At 39.6% G+C, this 27,953-nt stretch overlaps 2 protein-coding genes across 11 annotated transcripts in view; both read left to right on the forward strand.

Annotated features, from left to right (window-relative positions):
- SEC61G (SEC61 translocon subunit gamma) overlaps nucleotides 1-27,953 on the forward strand; it is a 164,478-nt gene that overhangs the window by 30,614 nt on the left and 105,911 nt on the right. The window lies entirely within an intron of this gene.
- Nucleotides 319-27,920, forward strand: LOC136794877 (uncharacterized). 2 transcript variants are annotated; one of them, XR_010842347.1, is made up of 5 exons: nucleotides 319-598; nucleotides 3,329-3,783; nucleotides 19,151-19,206; nucleotides 25,609-25,688; nucleotides 26,134-27,920. XR_010842347.1 is itself a non-coding variant. In XM_067042933.1 (4 exons), the coding sequence occupies exons 1-4, from the start codon at nucleotides 3,309-3,311 to the stop codon at nucleotides 26,153-26,155; spliced, it is 633 nt and encodes a 210-aa protein (XP_066899034.1). In that variant the 5' UTR covers nucleotides 2,670-3,308; the 3' UTR covers nucleotides 26,156-27,920. The 2 variants fall into 2 exon arrangements, 1 of the variants encoding a protein (XP_066899034.1); XM_067042933.1 differs by lacking the exon at nucleotides 319-598 and having other exon boundaries at nucleotides 2,670-3,783.

Consider the following 27,953-nt stretch of genomic DNA (forward strand, 5'->3'; position numbering starts at 1 on the left):
TCAAATTTATGTCTACAACTGTCACATATGAATAGTATATAAGAAATGTCTATTGCTATATATTATCATCCTTTCAAGAATGTATGCCTTTTTGATAGATAAAAATTATATATTTTTTGGTTGCTGTAATTTGCTTTACATTGAATAACGTAGGATTGAGCTTGTTTTTTATTTGTTTACTTGCATTTGTATTTATTACTTTGTGAATTTCATGATTCTGACTTTTTCCTACATTTCTATTCTTAAAAAATATTTTTCTTCTTGGTTTGTAAGAGCTCTTTATATATTTTTTACACAGTTAACCTATTCTATGTCCTGTCTGTGTTTCAGGGGATTTCACACCAAAGATTAGAGGAGACTGCCTTCTCTTAGCTTATTCATTGAGTCTCTGTGACAGCCAGAGAGAATTCAAGAGGGTGACATTAGTCAGAAGAGATTTTTTTTTTTTTTAAGTCCCCTTTACTTTCTGGACAAATAGTATTTATGATTGAGTACAATCTGCAGTGGATCTACAGCTTTCTGTTGGCAAGGTATATTTCTTTGATCTGTTTCCTAGATCCATTGTATCTTAGCAGATGAGGACAAAGAGATGAAGCTGGTAAGTTGTTAAACCTTTGTCCACACAATCTAGTCACTGCATTTTTCCTGGGTGAAGGACACACCTCCCTCTTTAGTTTGTGGGACGATTGCCAGTGATGACATCCAGTTACAGCTTTTCCGTTCTCGACTGGGTACAAAGTTGCACTTCCTTTACACTCCAGCAGAAACACAGCAGAGCCAGCATGAGAACATTTTCTGATACAGAACAAGCTATAATTATTTTTACCTCATACTTCTGTTTCTTCTGTTGATTATAACTTCTATATGAGTCTGGTGGTACAGCAGTCCTCTGATGTCAGTTTCCAAGTTTGTTCCTGGAGGAAGGAAGGACAAATTTTTCTTATGGTAAATGGCCAAAACTTTTCATGCTAAGGCAAGATTTCTTTTGGTTCTCTGGCACAGTAAGTTGCAAATAAAATTTTTCAGTGTATAATTTGCCTTTTAATTTTGTTTACAGTGTATTTTCCCAAAACTCTACTGTTAATATTTTCAAACATCCAGAAGCACTGAACTAACACAATGAATACTTGTATAGTCTCTACCTGTCTTCACAACTGTGAACAATTTTCCCTATTTATTTGGTGTATTCTCTCTATATTTCCCTAAACCATTGGCAAATGAATTGCAGAAATCATAATACATCACCCCTAAATGCTTCCAAATGAATCTGTAAAAATATTGAATTATATAAATGAAACGTATATATATATAACCATATACCATTTGCTACACTTAATAAAATTAACAATTTTATATCACCTAATATCCAGTTCAAATATGATGTTTTTTTTTTTTTTTTTTTTTTTTTGCGGTATGCGGGCCTCTCACCGCTGTGGCCTCTCCCGTTGCGGAGCACAGGCTCCGGACGCACAGGCCCAGCGGCCATGGCTCACGGGCCCAGCCGCTCCGCGGCACGTGGGATCCTCCCGGACCGGGGCACGAACCCGTGTCTCCTGCATCGGCAGGCGGACTCCCAACCACTGCGCCACCAGGAAAGCCCTATGATGTATTTTTGACATTCAAATGTTTAAATCATCAAAACTATCAATCTTTTCCCTTGAGCTTTTTCTTCGATAATATGCTTTGAAATAAGTTCTCTATTTGAAAAATTAAAAATATTTTATTATACTTATCTATATTCTTGCCCTTGTATGTTTTTTTTTTCCATTTGAATTTCTAATCTATTTAGGATTCATTTGGATGAATTTGGTTCTAAGGGAAAAAATCAAATTTAATTTTTCCATACTGTTAGATGATTATCTCAGCATGATTGATCAATCATATTTCTCCCACTGATTAGAAATGACACCTTTATACTCTACAGGAATCCACTGTGTACTTGGTCATTTCACTGCTCTGTTTATTCCTGTGCCAGTGATGCCTACTTACAATTACTATAGCTTTTCCTGAGTTTTAATATTAGATATCCATATGCTCATTCCAGAAATCCTCAGTTACTTTTATCTACACCCCCTCATGGCGTCCAGTCTGGTTTTGTCATCCTTGTAATTAGTGACTAGACTTCCTTGAATACAAAATGTCAGTAAGAAACCACACTGCACAAAACGTTAGAGGCACCCCATTTATTGTGACAACTACAATTACCCATGCAGATTTCAAAAATGCCACCTAGGGGTCCATTTGTGATAAGTTAGTTTAAGCATCATTTCATTAAGAAATGTCTTGAGATTAGGTAAGCACTCCTGTTATACATGCCAGAGCACATCTGAACTCTCTTCAAAAAATATTTGTCTTGTTCATCAGCACCTATTACATACAGTGCCTGTCACTTGGTCCACGGTCAATAAACATTTGTTAAATGGCTAATGAATAGAATGGCCAGATATAAAGTGTGCTGGAAAAATAACAATGGCAGCACAAGCCTACGCTATCCAAGAATAAGAAATGTGTGAGTAAAAATTATTACTAAAAAGAATAAGAAATTGAAAGAAACAGTTTATGGCTGAAAATATCAAATATTATAAATTAGACGCCACTATGATTGGATCTAAATGATTTGTTGGTTTAATGAAATTTGAATCTAATTTTAACCATGATTCAATATTTCTAAAGGTCTTTGGAAAATAAACAGATGAGACTAGCTAAGGCAATATTAAAAATTAAAACAATAAGATGGTAGTACAAGAAGCAGCAGACAAGCTACTGTAAGGAAGCAGACCTAAAAGAATCCTGGTTTATATAAGTACTGTGCATAAAACAAAAGATGAAGAGACAGGCTATTCAGTACAGGGATTTGGAAAAACTGGCCAAGTATTTGAAGTAAAAAAAGATAGATACGCACTTCTACCATACACTGAAATAATTTTGATATGGAATAAAGAACTAAGTGTAAAAAGAATAAATAAATATTTTATTTACAATCTACCTCTTGCCTTCTGATGAAGTGGATGCAAAAGAGATAGTTGGGTGATGGCTGAATTTTATGGTGAAATTAGAGCATTCAACAGGAAATAAAATCGCCATATGTATGAAGAGAGGCAATGAGAATGTGTGTGTGTGAGAGAGACAGAGAGAGAGGGGGCAAAGGAGATACCAGGGCAAATAGAACTATGAAGCTGAGGGTGAGAAATCACTAAGTCACTGAAATATTGAAGAGCATTTATTTTCAGGGAAGTTTTTTTGTTTATCTGAATATGTGAACTGATACATTTCTCTCTTGCTCTGTATCTGCGCGCTCCCACCCCGGCATGCACACACTCTCGTCCAGTCTCATCGTCACTCGCCTGAAAGCCACCACCTCCTGCCAGGTCCCCCACATCCTCTCAAGCGTGAGGGATCCAGACATCCCGTGTCCTCAGGCAACTGCCGCGGAAGGAACTGGATCAGCTTCCCATCGCTCTTCAATGGCCTCCAAAGTCCCGCCAAGGTCTCCAAACTCAGCTCGTGCCGCTCTCCTCCTTATTCTATGTGCTCCGCCATATCTGAAGAGCTCTCTGTCCCTCAAACGTGCATCCTTTCCCCCACTTTCGTGCCTTCACCACATACTCTCGCTTCCACGTGGAACACTCTCCCCCAGCCAACGCCTCCTCTTCAGCCTCAGATTTAATGCTGAGTCCGTCTTTCAGCAGCATCATGTCCCTACACTTCAGGCTCCCGGACCTGCTGTCACAGCACAGCTGCACCTGTGGACCCCGGTTCAGTGTCTGCCTCTGTCACCAAACGGTGAGCTCTGCCAGGAGGGGACCGTGTTTGTCTTGTTCCCGGGGTACCCCTGTGCCTCCCACTATGCACAGCATCAGTTAAACTCAATGAATGTTTTCAAAATGAGTGAACGGCGAGTTATATAAAAGACCTGAAGGAAATACACTAAAATGCTACCAGGGCTTAACTCTCAGTGTTGGCATGTTGAGTGATTTTATTTTCTTATTTTTATTTTCCCATGTTTCCCAAATTTGAGGAGGGTTTATTGTATCACTTTTTTTATAACTTTATTGAGATATGATTAAAAAATAAAAATATAATACATATGAAGTGTACAACATGATTTAAAAAATTTTTATTGGAGTATAGTCGATTTATAATCAACACAACATTTATAATGTTGTGTACAGCAAAGTGAATCAGTTATACATATACATATATCCACTCTTTTTGAGATTCTTTTCCCATATAGGCCATTACAGAATACTGAGTACAGCGTTCTCTGTGCTATACAGTAGGTCCTTATTAGTTATCTGTTTTATATATAGTGGTGTGTATATGTCAATACCAATCTCCCAATTTATCCCTTCCTCCCCTTACACCCTGCTAATCATCACTTTGTTTTCTATATCTGTAACTCTGTTTCTATTTTGTAGGTAAGTTCATTTGTACCCTTTCCACATATAAGCAATATCATATGATATTTGTCTTTCTCTGACTTACTTCACTCAGTGTGACAAGCTCTGGGTCCATCCATGTTGCTGCAGATGGCTGGAGAGGGTGGGGAGAAAAGGGAACCCTCCTACACTGTTGGTGAGAATGTAAAGTGGTGCAGCCACTATGGAGAACAGTATGGAGGTTCCTTAAAAAACTAAAGGTAGAGCCACCATATGATCCAACAACCCTATTCCTGGGCATATATCTGGAGAAAACCATAATTCGAAAACATACATGGACCCCTATGTTCACTGCAGCACTATTTACAATAACCAGGCCACGGAAGCAACCTAAATGTCCATCAACAAAGGAATGGATAAAGATGTGGTACATATATACAATGGAATATTACTCAGCCATAAAAAACAACCTGATTGTTTGATATGCATGTGCATTATGAAAGGATTCCCACCATTGAGGTAATTAACACATCATTAACTCACATATTTAATTTTTGTTTGTTTGCTTTTGATGAGAACACTTAAGTTCTACTCTCAGTAAAATTCAGTTTGTCCATTATGGTATTATCAACTATATTCACCATGTTATACGTCAGATCCTCAGAACTTATTCATCTTATAACTGAAAGTTTGTACCTTTTTACCAACCACTTCTTATTTCTTCCAGCCTCCTCAGTCCCTGGGAACTACCATTCTACTCTCTGTTTTTATGAGTTTAACTTTTTTTAAGATTCCACATAAAAGTAATACCATGCAGTATTTCTCTGGCTTATTTTTGTTAGTATAATGCCCTCCAGATTCATCCATGTCGTCACAAATGGCAGGATTTCCTTCATTTTTAAGGCTGAATAATATTCCATTGTATATATATACTACATTTACTATATCCAAACATCTGTTGACAGACGCCTACATTGTTTTCATACTTTGGCTATTGTGAATAATGCTACAATAAATATGGGAGTAAAGATATCTCTTTGAGATAATTATTTCCTTTCCTTTGGATATATACTCAGAAATAGGATTGCTGGATCATATGGCAGTTAGTTCTATTTTTAATTTTTTGAGGCACCTCCATACTGTTTTTCCAAGTGGCTGTACGAGTTTACATTCTCTCCGGAGGGTATGGGGTTCCCTTTTCTCCACATCTTCTCCAGCATTTGTTATCTCTTATCTTTTAGGTGATAGCCATCCTAACAGGTGTGAGATGATATCTCGTGATTTTGATTTGCATTTTTCTGATGATTAGTGATGCTGAACACCTTTTCATGTACCCGTTGGCCATTTGTATATCTTTTTTGAGAAAAATGTCTACTCACATTCTTTGCCCATTTTTAATTGGGTTATTTATTTTTTGCCATTAGGTTGTATGAGTTCCTTGTATATTTGGATGTTATCCCCTTATTAGATATGTGGTTTGCAAACATTTTCTCCCATTCCATTTTCTCCAATTCAATAGTATTCATTTTGTTGATGGTTTCCTTTGCTGTGCAGAAGTTTTTTGGTTTGATATAGTCCTATTTGTTTATTTTTGCTTTTGTGGCCTTTATTTTTGGGGTCAAATCCAAAAAAAAAATTATTGCCAACACCAAAGTCACAGAGCTTACTCCTATTTTTCTTCTAGGAATTTTATGGTTCACACCTTATGTTCAAGTCTTTAATCCATTTTGATTTGATTTTTGTGTATGGTGTGAGACAGGGGCCCAGTTTCATTCTTTGGCATGTGGATATCCAGTTTTCCCAACACCATTTATCAGAGAGACTGTCCTTTCCCCATTGTATATTCTTGGCTCCTTTGTTGAAAATTAGTTGACCATATATGCATGGCTTTATTTCTGGGGTCTCTATTATATTCCATTAATCTGTGTCTATTTTTATGCCAATCCCATACTATTTTGATTACTACAGCTTTGTAATATAGTTTGACTTTAGAAAGTGAAGTGGCTCCAGCTTGTTCTTATTTTTCAAATTTGCTTTGGCTATTTGGGGTCTTTTGTGATTCTATATGAATTGTAGAATTTTTTCCTGTTTATGTGAAAGATGCCATTAGAATTTTGGTAGGGATTGCATTGAATCTGTAGATTCAATGCTTTGGGTAGTATGAACATCTTAATAATATTAGTTCTTTCAATCCATGAACATGGACTATATTTCCATTTATTTGTGTCTTCTTCAATTTCTTTCATCAATGTCTTACAGTTTCAGTGTACAGGTCCTTTACCTCTGTAGTTAAATTTATTCTTAAGCATTTTATTTTATTTGCTGTTATTGCAAATGGAACTGATTTCTTAATTTCTCTTTCCAATAGTTTGTTGTTAGTGTATAGAAGTGAAATTGATTTTTGCATATTGATTTTGTATCCTGCAACTTTAATTTGTTTATTAGTTCTAACAGTTTTTTGTGGAATCTTTAGGGTTTTCTATATATGATATCATGTTATCTGCAAACAGAGACAATTTTACTTCTTCCTTTCCGATTTGGATAATTTTACTTCTTTTTTTTGCCTAATTGCTCTGACTGGGACTTCCAGTAGTGGGCATCCCTGTCTTGTTTCTGATCTTTGAGGAAAATCTTTCAGCTTTTCACCATTAAGTATGATGTTTACTATGGGCTTCTCATTTATGGCCTTTATTATTTTGTGGTACATTCCATCTGTAGTTAATTTGTTCAGAATTTTTATGTGAAAGGATGTCGAATATTTTTAAGTGCTTTTTTCTGCATCTGTTGAGATCATATGATTTTTTTTCTTCATTTTGTTAATAAGGTGTATCACATTTATTGAATTGTGTGTGTTGAAACATCCTTGCATCCCCCCAAAAAACCCCACTTGACCATGGTCTATTATCCTTTTAATGTACCGTTGAATTCAGTTTGCTAATATTTTGTTGAGGATTTTTTGCATCTATGTTCATCAAGGATATTGGCCTGTAATTTTATTTTCTTGTAGTGTCCTGTTTTTTGTTTCTAGTACAAGATTAATGTAATGCAGGCTTTGTTAAGTGAGTTTGGATGTATTTCCTCCTCTTTGATGTTTTTGGAAAAGTTTGAAAGATTGGTATTAATTCTTCTTTAAATATTTTGTAGAATTCACCAGGGAAGCCATCTGGTCCTCTTTTGTTGGAAATTTCTTGATTACTAATTCAATCTCCTTGGTCTTTTTATGTTTTCTATTTCTTCATGATTCAGTCTTGGTAGGTTGTATATTTCTAGGAATTTATTCATTTTTTTCTAGGTTACCTAATTTATTGGTTTATTTATTCATGGTGGTTTCTTATGATCTTTAGTATTTCTGTTTTATCAGATGTAAAGTTTTCTCTTTCATTTCTGATTTTATTTATTTGAGTTTTTTATCTTTTTTTCTTACTTTAGCTAAATTTTATCAATTGTGTTTATCTTTTCAAAGAAACCAGCTGTTAGTTTTGTTCATCTTTCCTATTGTCTCTTTAGTTTCTACTTCACTTATTTCCACTCCGTTCTTTATTATTTTTTTCCTTCTACTAACTCTGGGTTCAGTTTGTTTTTCTAGTTCCTTGAGGTGTAATGCTAGATTGTTTATTTTAGATTTTTCTTTTTAAAAAAATTTTAAGTGTTTTCTCTATAAACTTCCTTCTTAGAACTACTTTTGCTGCATCCCATAAGTTTTGGTTTCCATTTTCATTTGTTTCACAATATCATTTGACTTCCCTTTTGATTTCTTCTGTGACCCATTTATTGTTCTGGAGCATGTTTTTAAATCTCCACATATTTGTGAATTTTCCAGTTTTCCTCTTCTAATTGATTTCAAGTTTTATACCATTGTGGTCAGAAAAGATACTTTATATGAAAACATCTTATAGGTATAACAATCTAATTTAAGCTGATAAAAACTTAACTTGAAGCTCTTAATTTCTTAACTAAAAGTTTTACATTTTTACACTCCCCTTCACATTTTATGTTTTTGTTGTTACACTTTATATCTTTTATATTGTATATCAATTAACAAATTATTGAAGTTATAGTTTTTAAATATTTTGTCTCTTATTCTTCATACTAGAGTTATAATTGATTTACCCATCATCAGTACAATATTACAGTATTCTGTATTTAACTACATATTTACCTTAAACAGTGAGTTTTATACATTCATATGTTTTCATGTTATTAATTAGCACCTTTCATTTCAGCTTGAAGAATTCCCTTTAACATTTCTTGTAAGGCCAGTCTAGTGGTGATGAGCTTCTTCAGCTTTTGTTTGTCTGGGAAACTTTTTATCTCTCCTTCAATTCTGAAGGACAACTTTGCTGTGTAAAGTATTTTTTGGTTGGCAGTTTTATTTTTTTCTTTCAGCACTTTGAATATGTTATCCTATTGCTTGCTAGGACTCTGATGAAAAATTTGCTGACTCATATGGGGGTTCAGGCAGCAGCTGGAAAAATATACAGTCAAATCCTTGTCAGGGAGAAACTCAGAAATGGGTGTTTTTGCCTGCTCTCTCTCTGGTGAGCATTGGGAGGACAGGTGCAGCAAGTGTTTGCATGCCCATTTGAGAATTGCTTTTTAGGTTGTTTGTTTAGTATATTCCTGTGAGACTTATGAATGCTGAGTCCTGTTGGCTCTCAGAGCTAGGTGATTTGGGGGCCTGTCCCTTGGATGGCAACCTTAAAGTTGGGGCACTAGATGTGTGGGCAAGTTCCTTCCAGGGAGAGGCTGGTGATTGTTTTTTTTGTTGTTGTTGGAGTGAGTTGGAGGGAGAAGGTTGGGGAAGTGCCCACTGGCTCTTTCAGCCTCTGGGGAGGATTAAATAGCACTTAGAGGTGCTCTAATTAGGAGTCAGGTCCTCAGGCAAAAGCTGATAAGTTATATAATCAAATCCCTTCCGGGTAAAGACTGGGAGGTGGGTGTTTTTGCCTGCTCCCTCTGCTGAGCCAGGGGAGGGAGCTGCTGTGAGTGCTCAACAGCTCAGTAGAACGGCCTCTTTTTTGCTAGAGTCCCATGAGACTCATAAATGAAACCTTACAGAGTAGGAAATTTGGGGGTTGTCCTTTGGGTGGCCGCCTTAAAACTTGGTGTGTTAGATGTGTATTTCAAACACTTTGCTCCTCAGAGAGAAGCTGGAAGTTAGGGATTCCCTCTCGATTGCTGTGCTGGGTTGGAGTTGATGGCCAGAGAGTATCTCAATCTTTCTTAGTCATTTTGACATGAGTTGCCTGATGTATAGGAGTCAGTCATCCAGTTTCTGGATTTGTCTCAGAGGGAACTGCTTCATGTGTAGTTGTATATTTGGTGCATCTGTGGAAGGAGGGAATTTCAGGAGCCTCCTATGTCACTATCAGAGGGATGTCCTATTGTATGACTTTTATACCAATAATTAAAATTACTTTTATAATTAGAGATAAATCCCTAACATGTATGTTACCATGTGAATTCTTCAGTGACTTCTCATAGTCTTCAAGAGCAAGCCCAAATGCCTTAGCAAATCTGCACAAGACCCGCCTGGTCTGGCACTTCCTTCTCTCACACTCCCATCTTTCATCATTCTTGTCAGTGTCAGGAGGCAGGATAGACCAAGCTTTGGCTTCACATACTCTCAGATTCCAGTCCCAGGTCTACCACCTAAGAGCCAGGTGACTTTAGGAACATAGCTTAACCTCTCTCATTTTTCTCATCCATAAGAGGACTATGATAGCACTTACATCATCGAGGTGTGTGAGCATTGTGTGAGATCATTAATGCACATCATGAGCACAATGCTTGTATACGTGTTAGTTAATAACCTCACTGTTATTTGATGGTCTATTTGGTGTTTTCTGGTGATACTTTTTGCTGTCTTGCCCCTGAGGCCTTTTTTACTTCAGGCTGACTTGTGTATCAGAGTTCAGATCAAGTGTCCCCTTTTTCCATGACTATCCTGTTTGTTAGGTGTCCCCATGTTTCATTAGAGCCCCTAGCTTTTTTTCATCCTAGTACTTATGTTATTAATTCTTCTAATCAATTTACTTGTACCTATCCTTTCATAGGCTAAAGGATCCTGGAGGTCTGGAACTATGTTTAATTCTTATTTGCTTTTTCTATATCTAAAACAATTTCTGATATTTAATAAGTGCATGAAGTAAGTAACAAATGTTTATGAAATGAATAATTTTGTTTATTTATTTATTTTTAAATTTTTATTTTATATTGGAGTATAGTTGATTTACAATGTTGTGGCAGTTTCAGGTATACAGCAAAGTGATTCAGTTATATATATACATATATTCATTCTTTTTCAGGTTCTTTTCTCACTTAGGTTATTACAGAATACTGAGTAGAGTTCCCTGTGCTATACAGTAGGTCCTCGTTGCTTAAGTGAATGAACAAGTGGGTGAATTAGGCAATGTTAGATTATTACTTATAATTAATTATTGTGGTTTATAATCTAGCTTTACTTTCTGTATAGTTAGAGTGTAGGGAGTGTGTGGTTTGGAGCAGAGGATAGTAATGATTTGCTGTGCAGTGGATTAGGTATTGAGTGGATGTGGAGTGAGGAGTAGGTAGTGAGAATGTGTGTGGGTATGCAGACAGTGAGTGTGAGTCCGGGGGTAGGTAGTGAGTGTGTATGAGGTGGAGTGTAGGTAGAGAGTGAGTGTGGGGCAGGGGGTAGTTAGTGAGTGGCTGTGGGACGAGGGGCAGGTAGTGTAGTGGAGTGAAGCAAGGTAATAAGTAGATGTAAGGCAAGATATACATAGTGAGTTGGTGTGGCTGGGGGTAATTGGTTAATGGTTATGGGGTGGGGTAGGTAGTGGGTATAAGGTGGGGTGTAGGTAACAAAAAGGTGTGGGTAAAAGGTTAAGTAGTGAGTGGGTGTGAGGATGAGGTTTGGTAATGAGTGAGGTGGAGAGTAGCAAGCAGGTATGAGGCAGGTTGTAGGTAGTGACTGAGTCTGTGGTGGGGGTACATAGTGACTAGGGCCTCAGATATGGATATGTATGGAGGACCTGACCTGACTACTGGATTTGGGCTTGAGACCTTATTCCTGAACTTTGGACCTGAACTTTGAACCTGAATATTGTACCAACCTCAGGTCACAAACTGGTCTTTATTCTTGGACCTTGACCTGGATTTTGGATCTGGCCTTGGGCCTTGGAACTGGCAATCATACCAACCATGGACTTGAATTTGTCCAGTACATTCAACAAGACCTTTGACCTGGTCTTGGCTACAGAGCTTGAACTTAGACCTAGATCTCGGACATGGATCTCTAAACTCTGGCTTGTACCTCAGACATAGATCCTGCTTCTGGACCTCATACCTAGACCTCATATCTGCACCTGGACATGATCTTGGACCTGGAACTTGAACCTGAACTCTGAGTCTGGAACTAAGCTGTGGCCCTAACCTTGGATCAAGCCCTTCATCTTAAATCTTGAACTGGTCTTGAACATTGGCTCTGGAAGTAGGATATGGATTCTGAAACTAGACCAGAATCTGGCACTGGGTTTGGACATTTGTTTAGGGCCTTAGACTTGACTTGAGAATTAGAATTTGGACATTGACCTGGACATTTTATGTGTACTTTGGACCTTGGTTCTGGGCCTAGATCTTTGATTTGGTGCTTTAACTCAGCTTAGGACCTTGGATCTATATTTGGACCTGGATTTTACCTTGCTTTTGGTCTGGACACTAGACACTAGATGCTAGACATGGACCTGATATAGAACTTGTAATTGCTTTTCAACCTGGACCTTATTCTTGGACACTGGACCAGAAACTAGACCAAAACTAGAATCTGGAACCTGGACCGTGAGCTTAAGTACTGGACTTGAACTTTAGCAGACCTTACCCAGTCCAATACAATTAACCTGAAATTAGACCTGGAGATTGGGCCTGGACTTTGACTTTCTGCCTTGACATAGATTTGAACATTGGAAGTGGGCCTTTCACCTTTGTAGTAGATATAAGGTCTAGATTTGACCCTGACTTGGGACTAGAATTTTAGCCTGTACCTTGATTTGAAATTCGTATTGGAACTGGAAATTGAATGTTTTCAGTGAACCTCAGATGTGGTTTTGACTTGGACATTGGACCTGGAAAAATCTAAGTACAAAGTGGAAGTCCAATATCCAGGTCTAAATTCCCGGTCCAAGGTCTAGGTCCAGTGCCAATGTCCAGTTTTAACTTCTAGGTCCATGTACAAGGTCTAAATCCATAGTCCAAGTTTGAGGTTTAGATCCAGGGTTTGGGTACAAGATCTAAGGTCTCTGTGTAAGGCCGATGTCCAAGTCCAGGTCAAAGGTCTAATTCCAAAATGCAAGTCCAGGAACATATTCTAGATCAAGTGCAAGGACTTGGAAAATTCCAGGACCAAGGTCCAGGTTCAGAATTCATATTCAAGTCATACTGCCAGGTCCCAATGCCTATGTCCAAGGTCAGATCTACATGCAGGTCATAATTTCAGGTCTGAGACCCAAGCCTGAGTTTAGAGGTTAATATCCAAGGTCCAGTTCAAAGGTACAGGTCAAGACCAGGTCCAATATCAAAGGCCCAAGATCTAGTTCCAGTTCGAAGTTTAAGGTCAAGAGCCAAGGTCCTTGTCCCACAATCTAGGTCTAGTATTGAGCGCCAGGTACAAGTTATATGTTCAGGGTCACATCTAGATCCAGTTTGTTATATTGTAACTCATAATAAAGAAATATATATTTGGTCTTTTCTCTGTTTCTGGCATGGAGTTTCTAAAACCCTTGGAATTTTCTGTGATGAGAGACATAAAGTTGTCTTTTGTTATGTTAACGGGGTGGAATTTGGAAAGCATCTAAGGATGGAGGCTGGTTGCCAGTGGAGCCAACCATGTGACTAGAGGGTTGGAACTTTCAATCCCACCCCTGACCTCCAGAGAGTTCAATGGCCAATGGCTAATGGTTTAATCAATTGTGCCTATGTAATAAAACCTCCATAAAAATGCAAAATGATAGGGTTAGGAAAGCTTCTGAGTTGGTGGACATGTGGAGATTTGGGGAGAGTGATGCGCCCAGAGAGCAGGGAAGCTCCACACTCTTTCCCTATAACTTATCCTATGTATCTATTCATCTGGCTGTTGATTCATCTTCTTTAATATCCTTTATAATAAACCAGTAATCTAATGGATTTCTTGAATTCTGTGAGCTGCTCTAGCAAATTAATCAAACTCAGGGAGGGGTTGTGGGACCTCTGATTTGTAGCTGGTTGGTCAGAAGCACAGATAAGAACCTTGGCTTGTGATTGATATATGAAGTAGAGGGCAGTGGGCCTGAATCCTTAACCTGGGGAATCTGATGTTATCTCTGGGTAGATAGTGTCAGAATTGAGTTGAATTGTAAGACATCCAGTGTCAGCTCAAAGGGAAAAACCTTCCACACAATGGAATTGGGTGCAGAACCTACATATAGGTCAGAAGTTTAGGTGTAATGTCCAGGTCTAGTATTTGTATAAAGTATTTGTAAAAAGGTACTTAGATTTATTCATTGCTCTCCAAAGAAATTACATATTTAGAGTTGGAGCAAATTATAATGACTCCAAGCAGTATTTGTAAACAGGCTCCCAGGGTCACATATTGTTCTTAAAAGTACTTTTATATTTTGGGTCAGAGCAAGTTACAGTGAGTCCAAAGAGTATTTGTGTATGAGCTTGTAATCACACATTGTTCTCAAATGTACCTTCTTAATATTAGTTCAACCAAATTAAGATATCAAAGCAATATTTGGACAACAAGCACTATAAGAATAAGCAATTTCAGTAGCATACATTGTTCTTAAAAGCTCTTAGTAGCAGTTAGAGGAAATCTAGATGAAATTGAAATATACAAACAAGCAGTTTAAGAAGAAACCAAAATCAGAATCAGACACTCCTTTCTAAAGAATCTTGTTGTCTATTAGAATACACTGCAATGAATGTAAGATTTATATGGGAAAAATAGTTCACAAACACACATTTTTCTCAACTGTACTATTTTACTGTGAGTTAGAGCAAATTAAGGTGATTCAAAGCAGTATCTATGAAAATAATAATACATGTGTAAACAAACTCAACATCGTACATTGTTCTTCCAAGTATATTCCTATTGTGAGTTAGGTGAAATCTAGTGTAAGTAAATGAGCAAAAACTAAACAAGCTCAGAATCAGACATATCTCTAAAATTTCTTTGTGTCAAAAAACCTTTTTATATGTAAACAAACCTTTATCTCAGAGGTAGTTTCTCACTGCTGTAGCGAGGCAAGATAAATCCAAACAGCTTTTATGGAAAGATGTAGTCTAAGCACAAATAATCTCAGTCTTTGATACTCTTCTCTAAAGTAACTTCTTATTGCCTGTTAGAATAAACCGAGATGAACACAAGATTTGTGTGAGACAAAAGCTCAGAAACACATTCTTCTCAATTATACATTCTTCCTGTGAGTTAGAACACATTCAAGTAAATCTAAGTAGTATTTCATACATAATCTATGAGAATAAGCCTATATTTACACATTGTCCACACCAGTACCTTCTTATTGTGAGTTAGAGCAATTCTAGGAGAAAATAGTGTGCTGTGTACAAACTAGCATTATAAGAAGAAATCAAGCTCAGAGTCAGACATTCGTCTCTAAAATAGATTCTTATTAAATGTTAGAATATATCAAGGATAAAATAAGCCGTATCTGAACAAAAGCCATACATTCTGACAATCACACATTCTTAGTCAACTGCACTTTCTTTTAACTGGCAGAACTTTAATATGAACTTTTAAACTTGGACCTAGACAATGGGCATGGACATCGACATTAGACATAGACTTGAATCTGGATTTATCCAGTTCCTTAGACTTGAGCTTAGACCTGCACTTTGGACCTGGATCTGAATCTTGACCTTTGAAGTGCACCTTGGACCTTTTACCTACACTGTGGATCTGGATCTTCAATCTAGACCATGAACCTGAAATTTGGATCTGGACCTGGCCCTTGTATCTAGCCCTTGGACCTGGACCTAGATGTTGAAGAACTTGGAACTGACTTTAGACCATATCTTTGGTCATGAGACTAAACTTTGGACTGGAATCCTGGATCTTGACCCTTGACTTTCATCTTAGATCTCAGACCTAGTTTAGAACATAATCAACAATTTTCCAAGACTGAACCAGGAAGAATTAGAAAATATAAACAGACTTATCACAAGTAATGAAATAAAAACCATAATTAAAAATCTTCCAACAAAGTCCAGGACCAGACGGCTTCACAGGCGAATTCTGTCAAACATTTAGAGAAGAGCTAACACCAATCCTTCTCAAACTCTTCCAAGAATTGCAGAGGAAGAAACACTCCCAAATTCATTCTACAGAGCCTCCATCACCTTGTTACCAAAACCAGAAAAAGATATCACAAAAAATGAAAATTATAGGTCAATATCACTGATGAACATAGATGTAAAAATCCTCAACAAAATACTAGCAAGCAGAATCTAACAGCACATTAAAAGGATCATACACTATGATCAAGTGGGATTTATCCCCGGGATGCGAGGATTCTTCAATATTCACAAATCAATCAATGTGATGCACCATATTAACAAATTAAGGAATAAAAACGATGTGGTGATCTCAATAGTTGCAGAAAAAGCTTTTGACAAATTCAACACCCATTTATGATGAAAACTCTCCAGAAAATGGGCATAGAGGGAACCTACCTCAACATAATAAAGCCCATATATGACAAACCCACAGCAAGCATCATACTCACTGGTGAAAAACTGAAAGAATTTCCACTAAGATCAGGAACAAGATGAGGATGTCCACTCTTGCCACTCTTATTCAACATAGGTTTGGGGGGCTTCCTTGGTGGCGCAGTGGTTGAGAATCCGCCTGCCGATGCAGGGGACGCGGGTTCGTGCCCCGGTCCGGGAAGATCCCACATGCTGCGGAGCGACTGGGCCCGTGAGCCATGGCCGCTGAGCCTGCGCGTCCAGAGCCTGTGCTCCGCAACGGGAGAGGCCACAACAGTGAGAGGCCTGCGTACCGCAAAAAAACAAACAAACAAACAAACAAAAAACATAGGTTTGGAAGTCCTAGCCCCAGCAATCAGAGAAGAAAAAGAAATAAAAAGAATACAAATTGGAAAAGAAGAAGTAAAACTGTCACTGTTTGCCGATGACATGATACTATACATAGAGAATCCTAACGATGCCACCAGAAAACTACTAGAGCTAATCAATGAATCTGGTAAAGTTTCAGGATGCAAAATTAACGCACAGAGGCCTCTGGCATTCCTATACACCTACAGTGAAAAATCAGAAAGAGAAATTAAGGAAACACTCCCATTTACCATTGCAACAAAAAGAATAAAATACCTAGGAATAAACCTGCCTAAGGAGGTGAAAGACTTGTACTCAGAAAACTATAAAACACTGATGAAAGAAATCAAAGATGACATAAACAGATGGAGAAATATACCATGTTCTTGGATTGGAAGAATCAATATTGTGAAAATGATTATACTACCCAAAGTAATCTACAGATTCAATGCAATCCCTGTCAAACTGCCAATGGAATTAGAATTAGAACAAAAAATTTTACAGTTTATATGGAAACACAAAAGACCCCGAATAGCCAAAGCAATCTTGAGAAAGAAAAACAGAGTTGGACGAATCGGGCTCCCTGACTTCAAACTATACCACAAAGCTATAGTAATTAAGACAGTACGGTACTGGCACAAAAACAGAAATATAGATCAATGGTACAAGATAGAATGCCCAGAGATAAACCCATGCACATATGGGCACCTAATTTATGACCAAGGAGGCAAGAACATACAATGGAGAAAAGATAGCCTCTTCAATAAGTGGTGCTGGGAAAACTGAACAGCTACATATAGAAGTATGAGATTAGAACATTCTCTAGCACCATACAAAAAAAAACCTCCAGATGGATTAAAGACTTAAATGTAAGGCCAGACACTATAAAACTCTTAGAGGAAAACATAGGAAAAACACTCTTTGACATAAACCACAGCAAGATCTTTTTGACCCACCTGCTAGAGTAATGGAAGTAAAAACAAACAAATGAGACTTAATTAAACTTAAAAACTTTTGCACAGCCAAAGGAAACCATAAACAAGACAAAAAGACAACCCTCAGAATGGGAGAAAATATTTACAAATGAAACAACAGACAAAGGATTAATCTCCAAAATATACAAACAGCTCATGGAGCTCAATATCAAAAAAACAAACAATCCAGTTAAAAAATGGGCAGAAGACCTAAATAGGTATTTCACCAAGGAAGACATACAGATGGCCAAGAGGCATGTGAAAAGATGCTCAACATCACTAAGTATTAGAGAAATGCAAATCAAAACTACAGTGAGGGGCTTCCCTGGTGGCGCGGTGGTTGAGAATCCGCCTGCCAATGCAGGGGACATGGGTTTGTGTGCTGGTCCGGGAAGATCCCACATGCCACGGAGTGGCTCGGCCCGTGAGCCATGGCCGCTGAGCCTGCGCGTCCAGAGCCTGTGCTCCGCAATGGGAGAGGCCACAACTGAGAGGCCCGTGTACTGCAATAAATAAATAAATAAATAAATAAAACAAAACCAAAAACAAAACAAAACTACAATAAGGTGTCACCTCATGCCGGTCAGAATTGCCATTATCCAAAATATTTAGAAACAATAAATGCTACAAAGGGTGTGGTGAAGAGGGAACCCTCCTGCACTGTTGGTGGGAATGTAAATTGATACAACCACCATGGAAAACAATATGGAGTTAAAAAACTAAAAATAGAACTACCTTATGACCCAGCAATCCCACTACTGGGCATATACCCTGAGAAAACCATAATTCAAAAAGAGTCATGTACCACAATGTTCATTGCAGCTCTATTTACAATAGCCAGGACATGGAAGGAACCGAAGTGTCCATCGACAGACGAATGGATAAGAAGATGTGGCACGTATATACAATGGAATATGACTCAGCCATAAAAAGAAACAAAACCGAGTTATTTGTAGTGAGGTGGATGGACCTAGAGTCTGTCATACAGAGTGAAGTAAGTCAGAAAGAGAAAAATAAATAGCGTATGTTAACATATATATATATGGAATCTAAAAAAAAAAGGTTACTGATGAACCTAGTGGCAGGGCAGGAATAAAGAGATAGACCGAGAAAATAGACTTGAGGACACAGGGAAGGGGAAGGGGAAGCTTGGAAGAAGTGAGAGTAGCATCGCCTTATATACGCTACCAAATGTAAAATAGATGGCTAGTGGGAAGGAGCAGCACGGCACAGGGAGATCTGCTCGGTGCTTTGGGATGACCTAGAGGGGTCAGAGAGCGGAGGTGGGAGGGAGGCTCAAGAGGGAGGGGATATGGGGACATGTGTATGCATATGGCTGATTCACTTTGTTGTGCAACAGAAGCTAACCCAGTATTGTGAAGTAATTATACTCCAATAACGATCTGTGAAAAAGTTTTTTAAAAATAGACTTTCCTTTAGTACTTTTTCCTCGCAAACTATTTTAGAATAAATTAACTAATTTCCCATTTATTTTTTCCCTGAGGGATCTATTGCACCATGGTAAGTAGAATTCAGACGACTTTTGGTTCAGCAGCTCCCAGCTATGAGACTAGAGTTTATCAGGAGAGTTGTGTGCGGGGAAGCCCCTTCATTCTCTGCCTCTTCCTCACAGATTGTGCAATGTTGAGTTGGTGAAAGGGCTGTCTTTTGAATACCATTCATATAAAGATGTTTCCCTTCTAGGACCTCAAGTCAGTCACTGTATTCCTGAGTCCCATGCGGCTGTCTCTCTGCATGAGGTAATACAATCTTTTAGGTTCAATTAGCCTTTGATTTTTATTTATGTAACTCAGTACCTAGAGTGCATAATTACAAACATAATTTAGTGGAATGGGTCCAAAGTGCCTTACACATATTGATAGATTTTGTAAAATTAATTTTATTTAAAAGGTGGATCTTCCAGAGAAAATTCTATATTACTGATTTATATCAAAAGTATAAAACAAGAGTTGAAATAGTCTTTTCAAGTGAAGGGGAATTGGTTTTCTTTACAAATGTTCTGAATAAGCTGACGTAAGCCCTCAAATCTGCCCAAAGAGATCACAGTCGGTTGCTTTACTCTGCACCTATTTGGAGTCATTTTATGTGCCCATAAGTTTTGTGACTCAGTGACTCCTTCATACACTGCATAATTCACTCACAACACATCTGCTCAAAGGTTTCAACAGCACTGTTGCTCCAGGTGTCCCACCTAGCCAGCATTGATTAAAAGCTAAAATATGACCTTTTCATTTTTTAAAATAGTGGTATTTCAAAAAAAAAAAACCTATAGCACACAGCTTCACATGGCCTTTCATTGTTTTTGGTTCACAATCTATAAACCGTTATACAAATTTCTGGAAATACACTTCCAAAGCACATGAATATCTTGAATTATTTAAAAATTATTATCCAAGTAATATTTTAATTGACTTAACGAGGTGCCAAGATAACAAAGAGTAGCTTATAAATGTTATGTTTTCCTTAGAAAATCAGAACTTGCTTGGCTGTAGGGTGACCAAACGTCTTGGTTTTCCTGGGACTAAGATTTTGCTAGGATCTTGGATTTAAATGCTACAGTCTGGGGAGTTGTCCCATGTCCTCCACTATTGTTTCATTTTTTCCACCTGCCAGGCATTGTCTTGATGGAACCAGTTTACGTCAGCGCAGACCAAAGCAGAGACAAAAATCGACCCATCCTGTGGGACCTGTTCTCTGTTTACGTGCTGGGGATTCGCTCCAGACATCTGTGTAGCATGTGTCACAGCAGTGTTCATTTCTCCCCTGCCCTATTTATCTAGTGATTGTATTAGATTCTAATTGGATTCTAACCTTTATGGCCAGACTCAAATTTGGGTTTAAGTGCTTAACGATCCAGTTCCATGTTGGGAGTAGATTAAAACTGTTAATATCACTTAGCTTGTCTGGGCCCTCAAATCCTATGCAATTCCTGCCAGTAATTCTGAATCAAAAGTCTATACCTCCCCTCTGGATCTCTCCACTACCAGCTGTGAACTATGGTCTTGCTATGACTACATGAATCCTAGGAGCCATGTAACTATTTATATGTGTTTCCTCAATTAATAGGGACAATTATTTTTTCTTGAATTTCTTCTTCTACCCAATTTGCCTAATTGAATCTCTTCCTCCACCTCAGTGGTTCTCAAACAGTAATGCACAAGAATCTTATGCTTTACTTTACTTATGCAAACTTGAGTGCAGAAGAATCTCCAGGAGATCTTTTTTTATTTTTTATTTTTTTTAGATGTTGGGGGTAGGAGTAGGAGTTTATTTTTGCTGTGTTGGGTCTTCGTTTCTGTGCGAGGGCTTTGTCTAGTTGCGTCGAGCGGGGGCCTCTCACTATCGCGGCCTCTCTTGTTGCGGAGCACAGGCTCCGGACGCGCAGGTTCAGCAGCCATGGCTCATGGGCCTAGTTGCTCCGCGGCATGTGGGATCCTCCCAGACCAGGGCTCGAACCCGTGTCCCCTGCATCCGCAGGCGGACTCTCAACCACTGCGCCACCAGGGAAGCCCTCCAGGAGATCTTTTAACACATAGTTCTCTGGGCTCTCTATCCCCAGAGATTCTGATTCAATAGGTCATGGAAGGGTCCACGTGTTTGTGTTTCTAACAAGCTCACAGGTAAAACTGATGCTCTTGAATCAAGTACTGTCCAGAGAGGGCACCTCTCTGTTACCCAGTTGCTTTTCTTCCAAACCTCTATCAAGCTCAGTTCTAACTTTCTTTCCTTCTTATCAGTTCATTTTGGCCCCCGAGGTGCTTGCACACCAAATGACTCAGACAGAGCTGCTGGCAAAGAGGCTGGAATGACCAGCATCCCCGCTGACAGTGCCTTTAGCATATCCTTTGACTTCACAGACCACAGAGCCTATTTCAGCTTTTACTTCACTGTCTGAAGAGGGGTGCACGTTTATCAGATGAAGTCAGCAGCTGAAATAAGATTTAAATTCATTTAATGTTCCTGTTTCCCCAGTGTATATTTACTGGATCAACCAATGTAAAGTAGGACCAAAATATAAAAATTTGCCCCAAGTAGGTTCTGGCTCTGAGGCACAGTCTAGAATGCCTTAGTGGATTGAGTGTGAATTTAATAAAATGGATATAAATAAGTCTCCTGAAGTATTTTCATTTCCCCTCTCAATTTGAATTGTCAGAGTATGTATAAGATAAAGAAAAAACAACATAAAGCTAACATTATGGAATGGAGGCATGTATTATTTTAAAATATCATATTATTTTATTGGTTATATTGTCAGCTATGGGGAATTTTAGCCAGGATCTCATCAGCAGTGAAAGATAGGGAACAGCTATGAAGCTTGCTGAGGTAGGATTTCTCGTGTTTTTCTTCCTGAGAACAGATAAATAGGGACTTTGATGACTTGGGACTTTTCTTTCATGGTTCACAGAGTGAGAAATGCATATATAGAATAGCTGAAAAAAAAGATTTAAAATTAGAAAGAGAGGTGATTTATTTTGTTCAGGCCAAGCTGGACAAAGACACTGTTTCATGTCTACACCTGAACCAAGGTACCTCCTGGGTTAGGAACATTGACAAAATAGCATTGTCCCCGATATGAATATGGACTAAGAGTCCTAAAACTACCTTTCTCTAAACTGGTATCTGGAAGACAACATAAAAATCTCTACATAGGAAGAAGTATACAGGAAAAACGACAAAGAGAAAATGAAAGCCAATTTAAAAAAACAAACCGAAGAATTCCCCAAACACAAGCTTACAAAAATTTATAAAATGCATAAAATATTTAAGGATTAAAAAGAGAAGAAAAGGCTTCCCTGGTGGCGCAGTGGTTGAGAGTCCGCCTGCCGATGCAGGGGACGAGGGTTCGTGCCCCGGTCCGGGAGGATCCCACGTGCTGCGGAGCGGCTGGGCCCGTGAGCCGTGGCCGCTGCGCCTGCGCGTCCGGAGCCTGTGCTCCGCAACCGGAGAGGCCACAACAGTGAGAGGCCCGCGTACCACAAAAAAAAAAAAAAGGAAAGAAAAAAATCAAGAAGTGAAATATTAAATTACTTCAGATAAAATTATCTGGAGTAGTTTGGTAAATATTTGCAATAATCACATTTAAGATGTAAAAAGATACAGGAAGGAATGGTATCTATAAAAATGTGACCAATATTATGTTAAAAAGTAGAAAAGGTAAAAGCAGCAAGATACAAAGAAGAATCAATCAATCAGTTAGAAATATAACTATTTTTTAAAGGTAGATGGGAAGGATTTTAGACCAGACACCATTGAATAGTGAAGCAGTGAACTAGAAGTTCGTACTGAGAGATTGTCTCAGAGTGCTGCTGAAAGAGCTGGAGCCCAGGCTGTGAGATAATAGTAATGGGACCTGGCAAATGGACAGAGAACACACCGGATGGATATGATGAGAGTTCCAGAATAAGGAAATAGAAGGAATGATGAGGAAACAGTATTTTAAGCATTGAAACAAAACTATTTGAGGCCTGAGATCCAGAGAGCAGCCCAAACTCTCCAAGCTAGATAAAGAAACCAATCCACACCCAGACACACAACCTACTGCAGAATATAAGACTGTAAAGAAAATCTAATATGCATCCTGAGGGCAGTGACCTATAGTCTACTGATGGCAATGGTAGGCTTGGTAAACAGGGATCGTATTTTCAGAGTGCTGATGTAGCTGCTTTTACCCGTATGCTGGCCAAGCCCAGATGGGAGGGCGACATAATTGCAAGTTTACTTGCTCTTCCTACTCCCTTTAAAGTATTTTCAGTGAGGGAAGTCATTTCTCTCTCTCGAAGTGAGCAGGCCCATGATGTTTCTGAGCATTCTTAGGTTAATAAAGTTTTATGAGCACTTTAAGATGTGAAATACATTCAAACCGAGACGTCCAGTTCCATCCCATAGTCAAAGTTCCTAATTTCACTTCATTCAAAATTACTCTGAGGGGCTTCCCTGGTGGCGCAGTGGTTGAGAGTCCGCCTGCCGATGCAGAGGACACGGGTTCGTGCCCCGGTCCGGGAAGATCCCACGTGCCGCGGAGCGGCTGGGCCCGTGAGCCATGGCCGCTGCGCCTGCGCGTCCGGAGCCTGCGCTCCGCAACGGGAGAGGCCACAACAGTGAGAGGCCCACGTAGCACAAAAAAAAAAAAAAAAAAAAAAAAAAAAAATTACTCTGAAGTTGCTGGAGAGGGGAGGTCAGGGAGGGGAACAGGAAAATTTCCCTGGACTTGATCAGAGCTGGCTCTGCACTTTCTGGGTCTGAGTAATGTTGGAAGCTGGCTTCATTTGCGTGGGCCTGACCCACATGACTTGTGATGTTCTTTACCCTCTGTTCTCTGGCCTCTAAGAATCCAGTGATCCACCTCCAGCTTCTGGTGCTGAGACCCCCTGCCCACTGGAAGCCAGACCTCAGAGGACTCACACCTGTGCTCTCAGGGTGCCCCCCACATTTGGTCCATGGGTTAAGTGCATGCTCCCTTTTGTCCTGACAAACGCTGGGGGAGCTGGCTGATCCCACCGTGGTCCCCTCTCCCTCGGCAGCTAAACTGCCGTCTCGAGCTCTTCAGATTGCACAGGCAGGATTCGGAAGCCAGTTCACCGTGTCCACCATACTTCACAGCCCACATATGAAACTCTCCATGCCACCCGACTGGAACTCGATCTGAGGAGTTGGCACCACTGCCCCCCACCATTGCCGGGGGTGTGGAGGGAGGACACAGTGCAGCTCCTCCCCGCTCTTTCTCGTGTGATATTTTAAAGGTTGTCCAACCATTGTTGAGCTGTTTCCTGTAAAACTGTTCACATCTGAAAGGGTTATCTGTCTGAGAACCCACTTTGTACATTGGTACCTTGAATCTTCCTACTGAATATCCTATTACACCGACTAAATTATCATTCAAGGTAACTTAGACATTTTTAGATATAAAAAGACTAAGAGGTTTGACAATTGCTAAAGCATATCGAGATGTATTTCTGTAAGAAGAAAAATGAGCTTGGAGGGAAGGTATGGATATAATGTGTACAGAAATTGTTTAACTATGAGGGTATATTTACTGTTACATTTATTTATAGTTTTTGTTTTATCAAAATCATGCAGGCACATAATTTAAGGAGTCAAATAATTCTATAGGGCCTTTAAAAAAGTCCAACAGTTTCCAACCCTTCGAGCCCCCAACATCCCTCTATCCATCTGATCCAGTCCCTTTATTTAAAAAAATCAAATCGACACCATGAACTTACCAATGGAAGTGTCCAGTGCAGACCACTCCCCTGAGCTCTGGACACGTGTATCTGGCTGCCTGCCTGAGCACAGCACTTGGAAACCTATCAGGCATCACAGATTAATAAGATTCAATTGAACTCTGGATTTTCATCTCCAAATCTGCATCTCACTCCACATTCCCCACATCTGTAAAAGAGAACGTTAGGCTACCAGATGATCAGACCAAAATAAAAATCTCTCTCTTTACAAATCCTACCTCAAATCCATCAGCATATCCTGTTGGCTCTATCTTCAAAATATTCCCAGAATCTCACCATTTCTGTCACATCCCCATGGATCTCACTATTCCACTCTGGTCCATTCATACAGCCCTCCTTGCCATTCCTCGAGCATTTCCTGCTTCCCTTAGCATATGCTGTTCCTTCAGCCTCAATGCTGTTCCACCTGGAGAGCCTTCTGGCTGCCTCCACACTCCTTTCAGGCCTCTGCTTACCTGGTGCCTCATCAGTGAGCCTTTTCTTGACCACTCGATGCATAGGGTCACTTCTGGCACTGTCCTTTCATCTATCTCCTCTTGTGTACTTCACTTGTGTTCAATATCTACCACCATTTCACTCTCTCCCACTCATTATCTCTCTGTCTCTTTGTCTCTGTCCCTGTTTCTACACACACACTCTCTCTCTCTCTCTCACACATATCTTGTTCATTTGTTTTTGTTTATTAGTTTATGAAATATCTTCTTTCCCTAGAATGTAAGTTCCATGAGAACAGAGACTTTATTTTACTGCTGGACCTAGAATAATGCTTGTCACATAGTAGGGCTTCAAGATATTCATTCTTTAGTTTATTGTTTTTTTTTTTTTTACTGAGTTATGAAATACATGCAATAAGGTGTGTGAGTCTTGTGTACAGCTTACTGAATTTTTACATACGCACAGAACCACCACCAAGATACAGAGCATGTCTGTCGCTCCAGAAGATTCCCTTGGCCCTTTCCACTCAATACTCCCTCCAGGAGGTACTGCTGATCTGACGTCTGTCACCATGTGTTAGTTTTGCCTGTTTTTGAACTGCGCGTGCATGAACCACACGTTTTGAGGTGCTTTGTGTCTGCCTTCTTTTGCTCAATATGATGTCTGTGAGATCCATCCATGTTGCTCTACTACTAGTTCGCTCTTTTATTTTCATTGCTGGGATGTATTCTATTGTATGAATATACAACAATATATTCATTGCTTTTCTGGTTGGTGAAAATTTGGGCTGTTCCAGTTCTTGGCACATGTGCATGTCTTCTGGTGGACACACCTATGTCTCTTGGGTATATGTCTAGGAGGGCAGGGTGATTTCACGGACTTCAGTAGATACTGCCAAACGGTTTTCTAGAGTAATTGTACCATTTTACACCCCCACCAGCAATAACTACTGGTTATTTCCCCCTCATTTTTCTACCCTCACTCTTTCAGGAAAGGGAAATTGCTTGTCTGATTGGAAGTCATCACTTTAACATTATAGGAGCTAAACAATCTTGTATCCAGACCAAATTCAATCTAACATCTTCAGAACTAACTCCCTCACTATGGATGCCAGCCCATTACAAGAGGGCCAGAGCATAGATGACTTTTGTCTCCTATTTTTCTACAAAATTGTCAACTGATTTCAGTCAAGGTCTATTGTTCCGTGAGTATGTGATCTACCAGAAATCAAAGCATCTATTTCATCTACTGATACCTGTTTTGGGTTGAATTTTGTCCCTCAAAGACATGTTCCAGTGCTAACCCCTGTACTTGTGAATATGATTTTATTTGGAAATTAATTTTTTGTAGCTGTAATCAAGTTAGGATGAGGTCATAATGAATTGGGGTGGGCCCTAATCCACTGGCTGGCACCCTTATAAGAAGGAGAGATTTGGACACAGACACACAGAATGCCATGGGTGATGGTGGATTTTAGGTGTCAAGTTGACTGGGCCACAGGGTGCTCAGGTATTTGATCAAACATTATTCTGGGGTGTCTGTGAGGGTGTTTTGGATGAGATTAACATTTAGGTAGGTAGGCTGAGTAATGTATTGCCCTCCCCAACGCAGGTGAGCCTCACCCAATCAGTTGAGTCCCTGACTAGAGCAAAAAGGCTGTCCCTTACCGAGTAAGGGGGAATGTTTCTTGCCTGATTGCCTGGAATTGGGACATTGGCTTTTTTCCTGCCTTCAGACCCAAACTGAGAGTTAGGCTGTTCTGAGTCTCGAGCCTGCCAGCCTTCAGACTGGACTAAACCATCGACTCTACTGGGTCTCCTTGCCAGCCTCTATAATTATAGGAACCAATTCCTTATAATAAGTCCCTTTATGTATATACATCCTGTTGGTTCTGTGTCTCTGGAGGACTCTGACTACTGCACCATGTGAGGATGCAGCCAGAGATTGCAGGGGTGCATCTACAAGCGAAGGGATGCCAACGACGTTGGCAATCACTAGAACCTGGGAGAGAGGCATGGACCAAACCCTTCTTCAGGGGCTCACAGCCCCCAGAGAGAACCAACCCTGCCACACCTGCATGTCAACCTTCTAGGCTCCAGAACAATGAGAGGACACATGTCTGTTGTTTCAAGCCCTAGTTTGTGACCCTGTGTTACTGCAACCCTAGGAAACCAATACAGTGCCTTTGCCCAGTGAGTCACTGTTGATAGTTTGATCATCAGAGCCCACAGGTGAAAAATAGAAAGTTCAGGGCTTTTTTTCCCCTTGAACTATGTGAATTTTCTACCAGGTATTTTTAAAAAATATTTATTTACTTATTTGGTTGTGCTGGATCTTAGTTACGGCAGGTGGGCTCCTTAGTTGTGGCTCTAGGGCTTCTTAGTTGTGGCATGCAAACTCTTAGCTGTGGCATGCATGTGGGATCTAGTTCCCTGACCAGGGATCAAACCTAGTCCCCTGAGTTGGGAGCGTGGAGTCTTAACCACTGTGCCACCAGGGAAGTCCCTCTACCAGGTATTTGACCATAGAAGCATCTTAGTAGGTGTCCTATCACATGAGCCACATTAGCAGGTATTGTAGAGGTCCCCACTGTGAGAGACCTTCTGGTTCAAGACGTTCTCAGCCCTCTTGCCTGGTGGTTGCTGCTGCAGAGAGAATCCAGCAGCCGGATGGCAGTTCCGACCCCACAGCAGCACCTGCGTAAAGCCAGCCCCATCCAGTGGGCGCTGGTCCAGCCGTGGAATGTGGAGTTGGTGGTGTAGTAGTGGGGGAATCTTCTCCTAAAACCACTAGTTATATTCTAAGTGGAG

This window comes from Kogia breviceps, chromosome 9, assembly GCF_026419965.1.
Source record: "Kogia breviceps isolate mKogBre1 chromosome 9, mKogBre1 haplotype 1, whole genome shotgun sequence".
NCBI lineage: Eukaryota > Metazoa > Chordata > Mammalia > Artiodactyla > Physeteridae > Kogia > Kogia breviceps.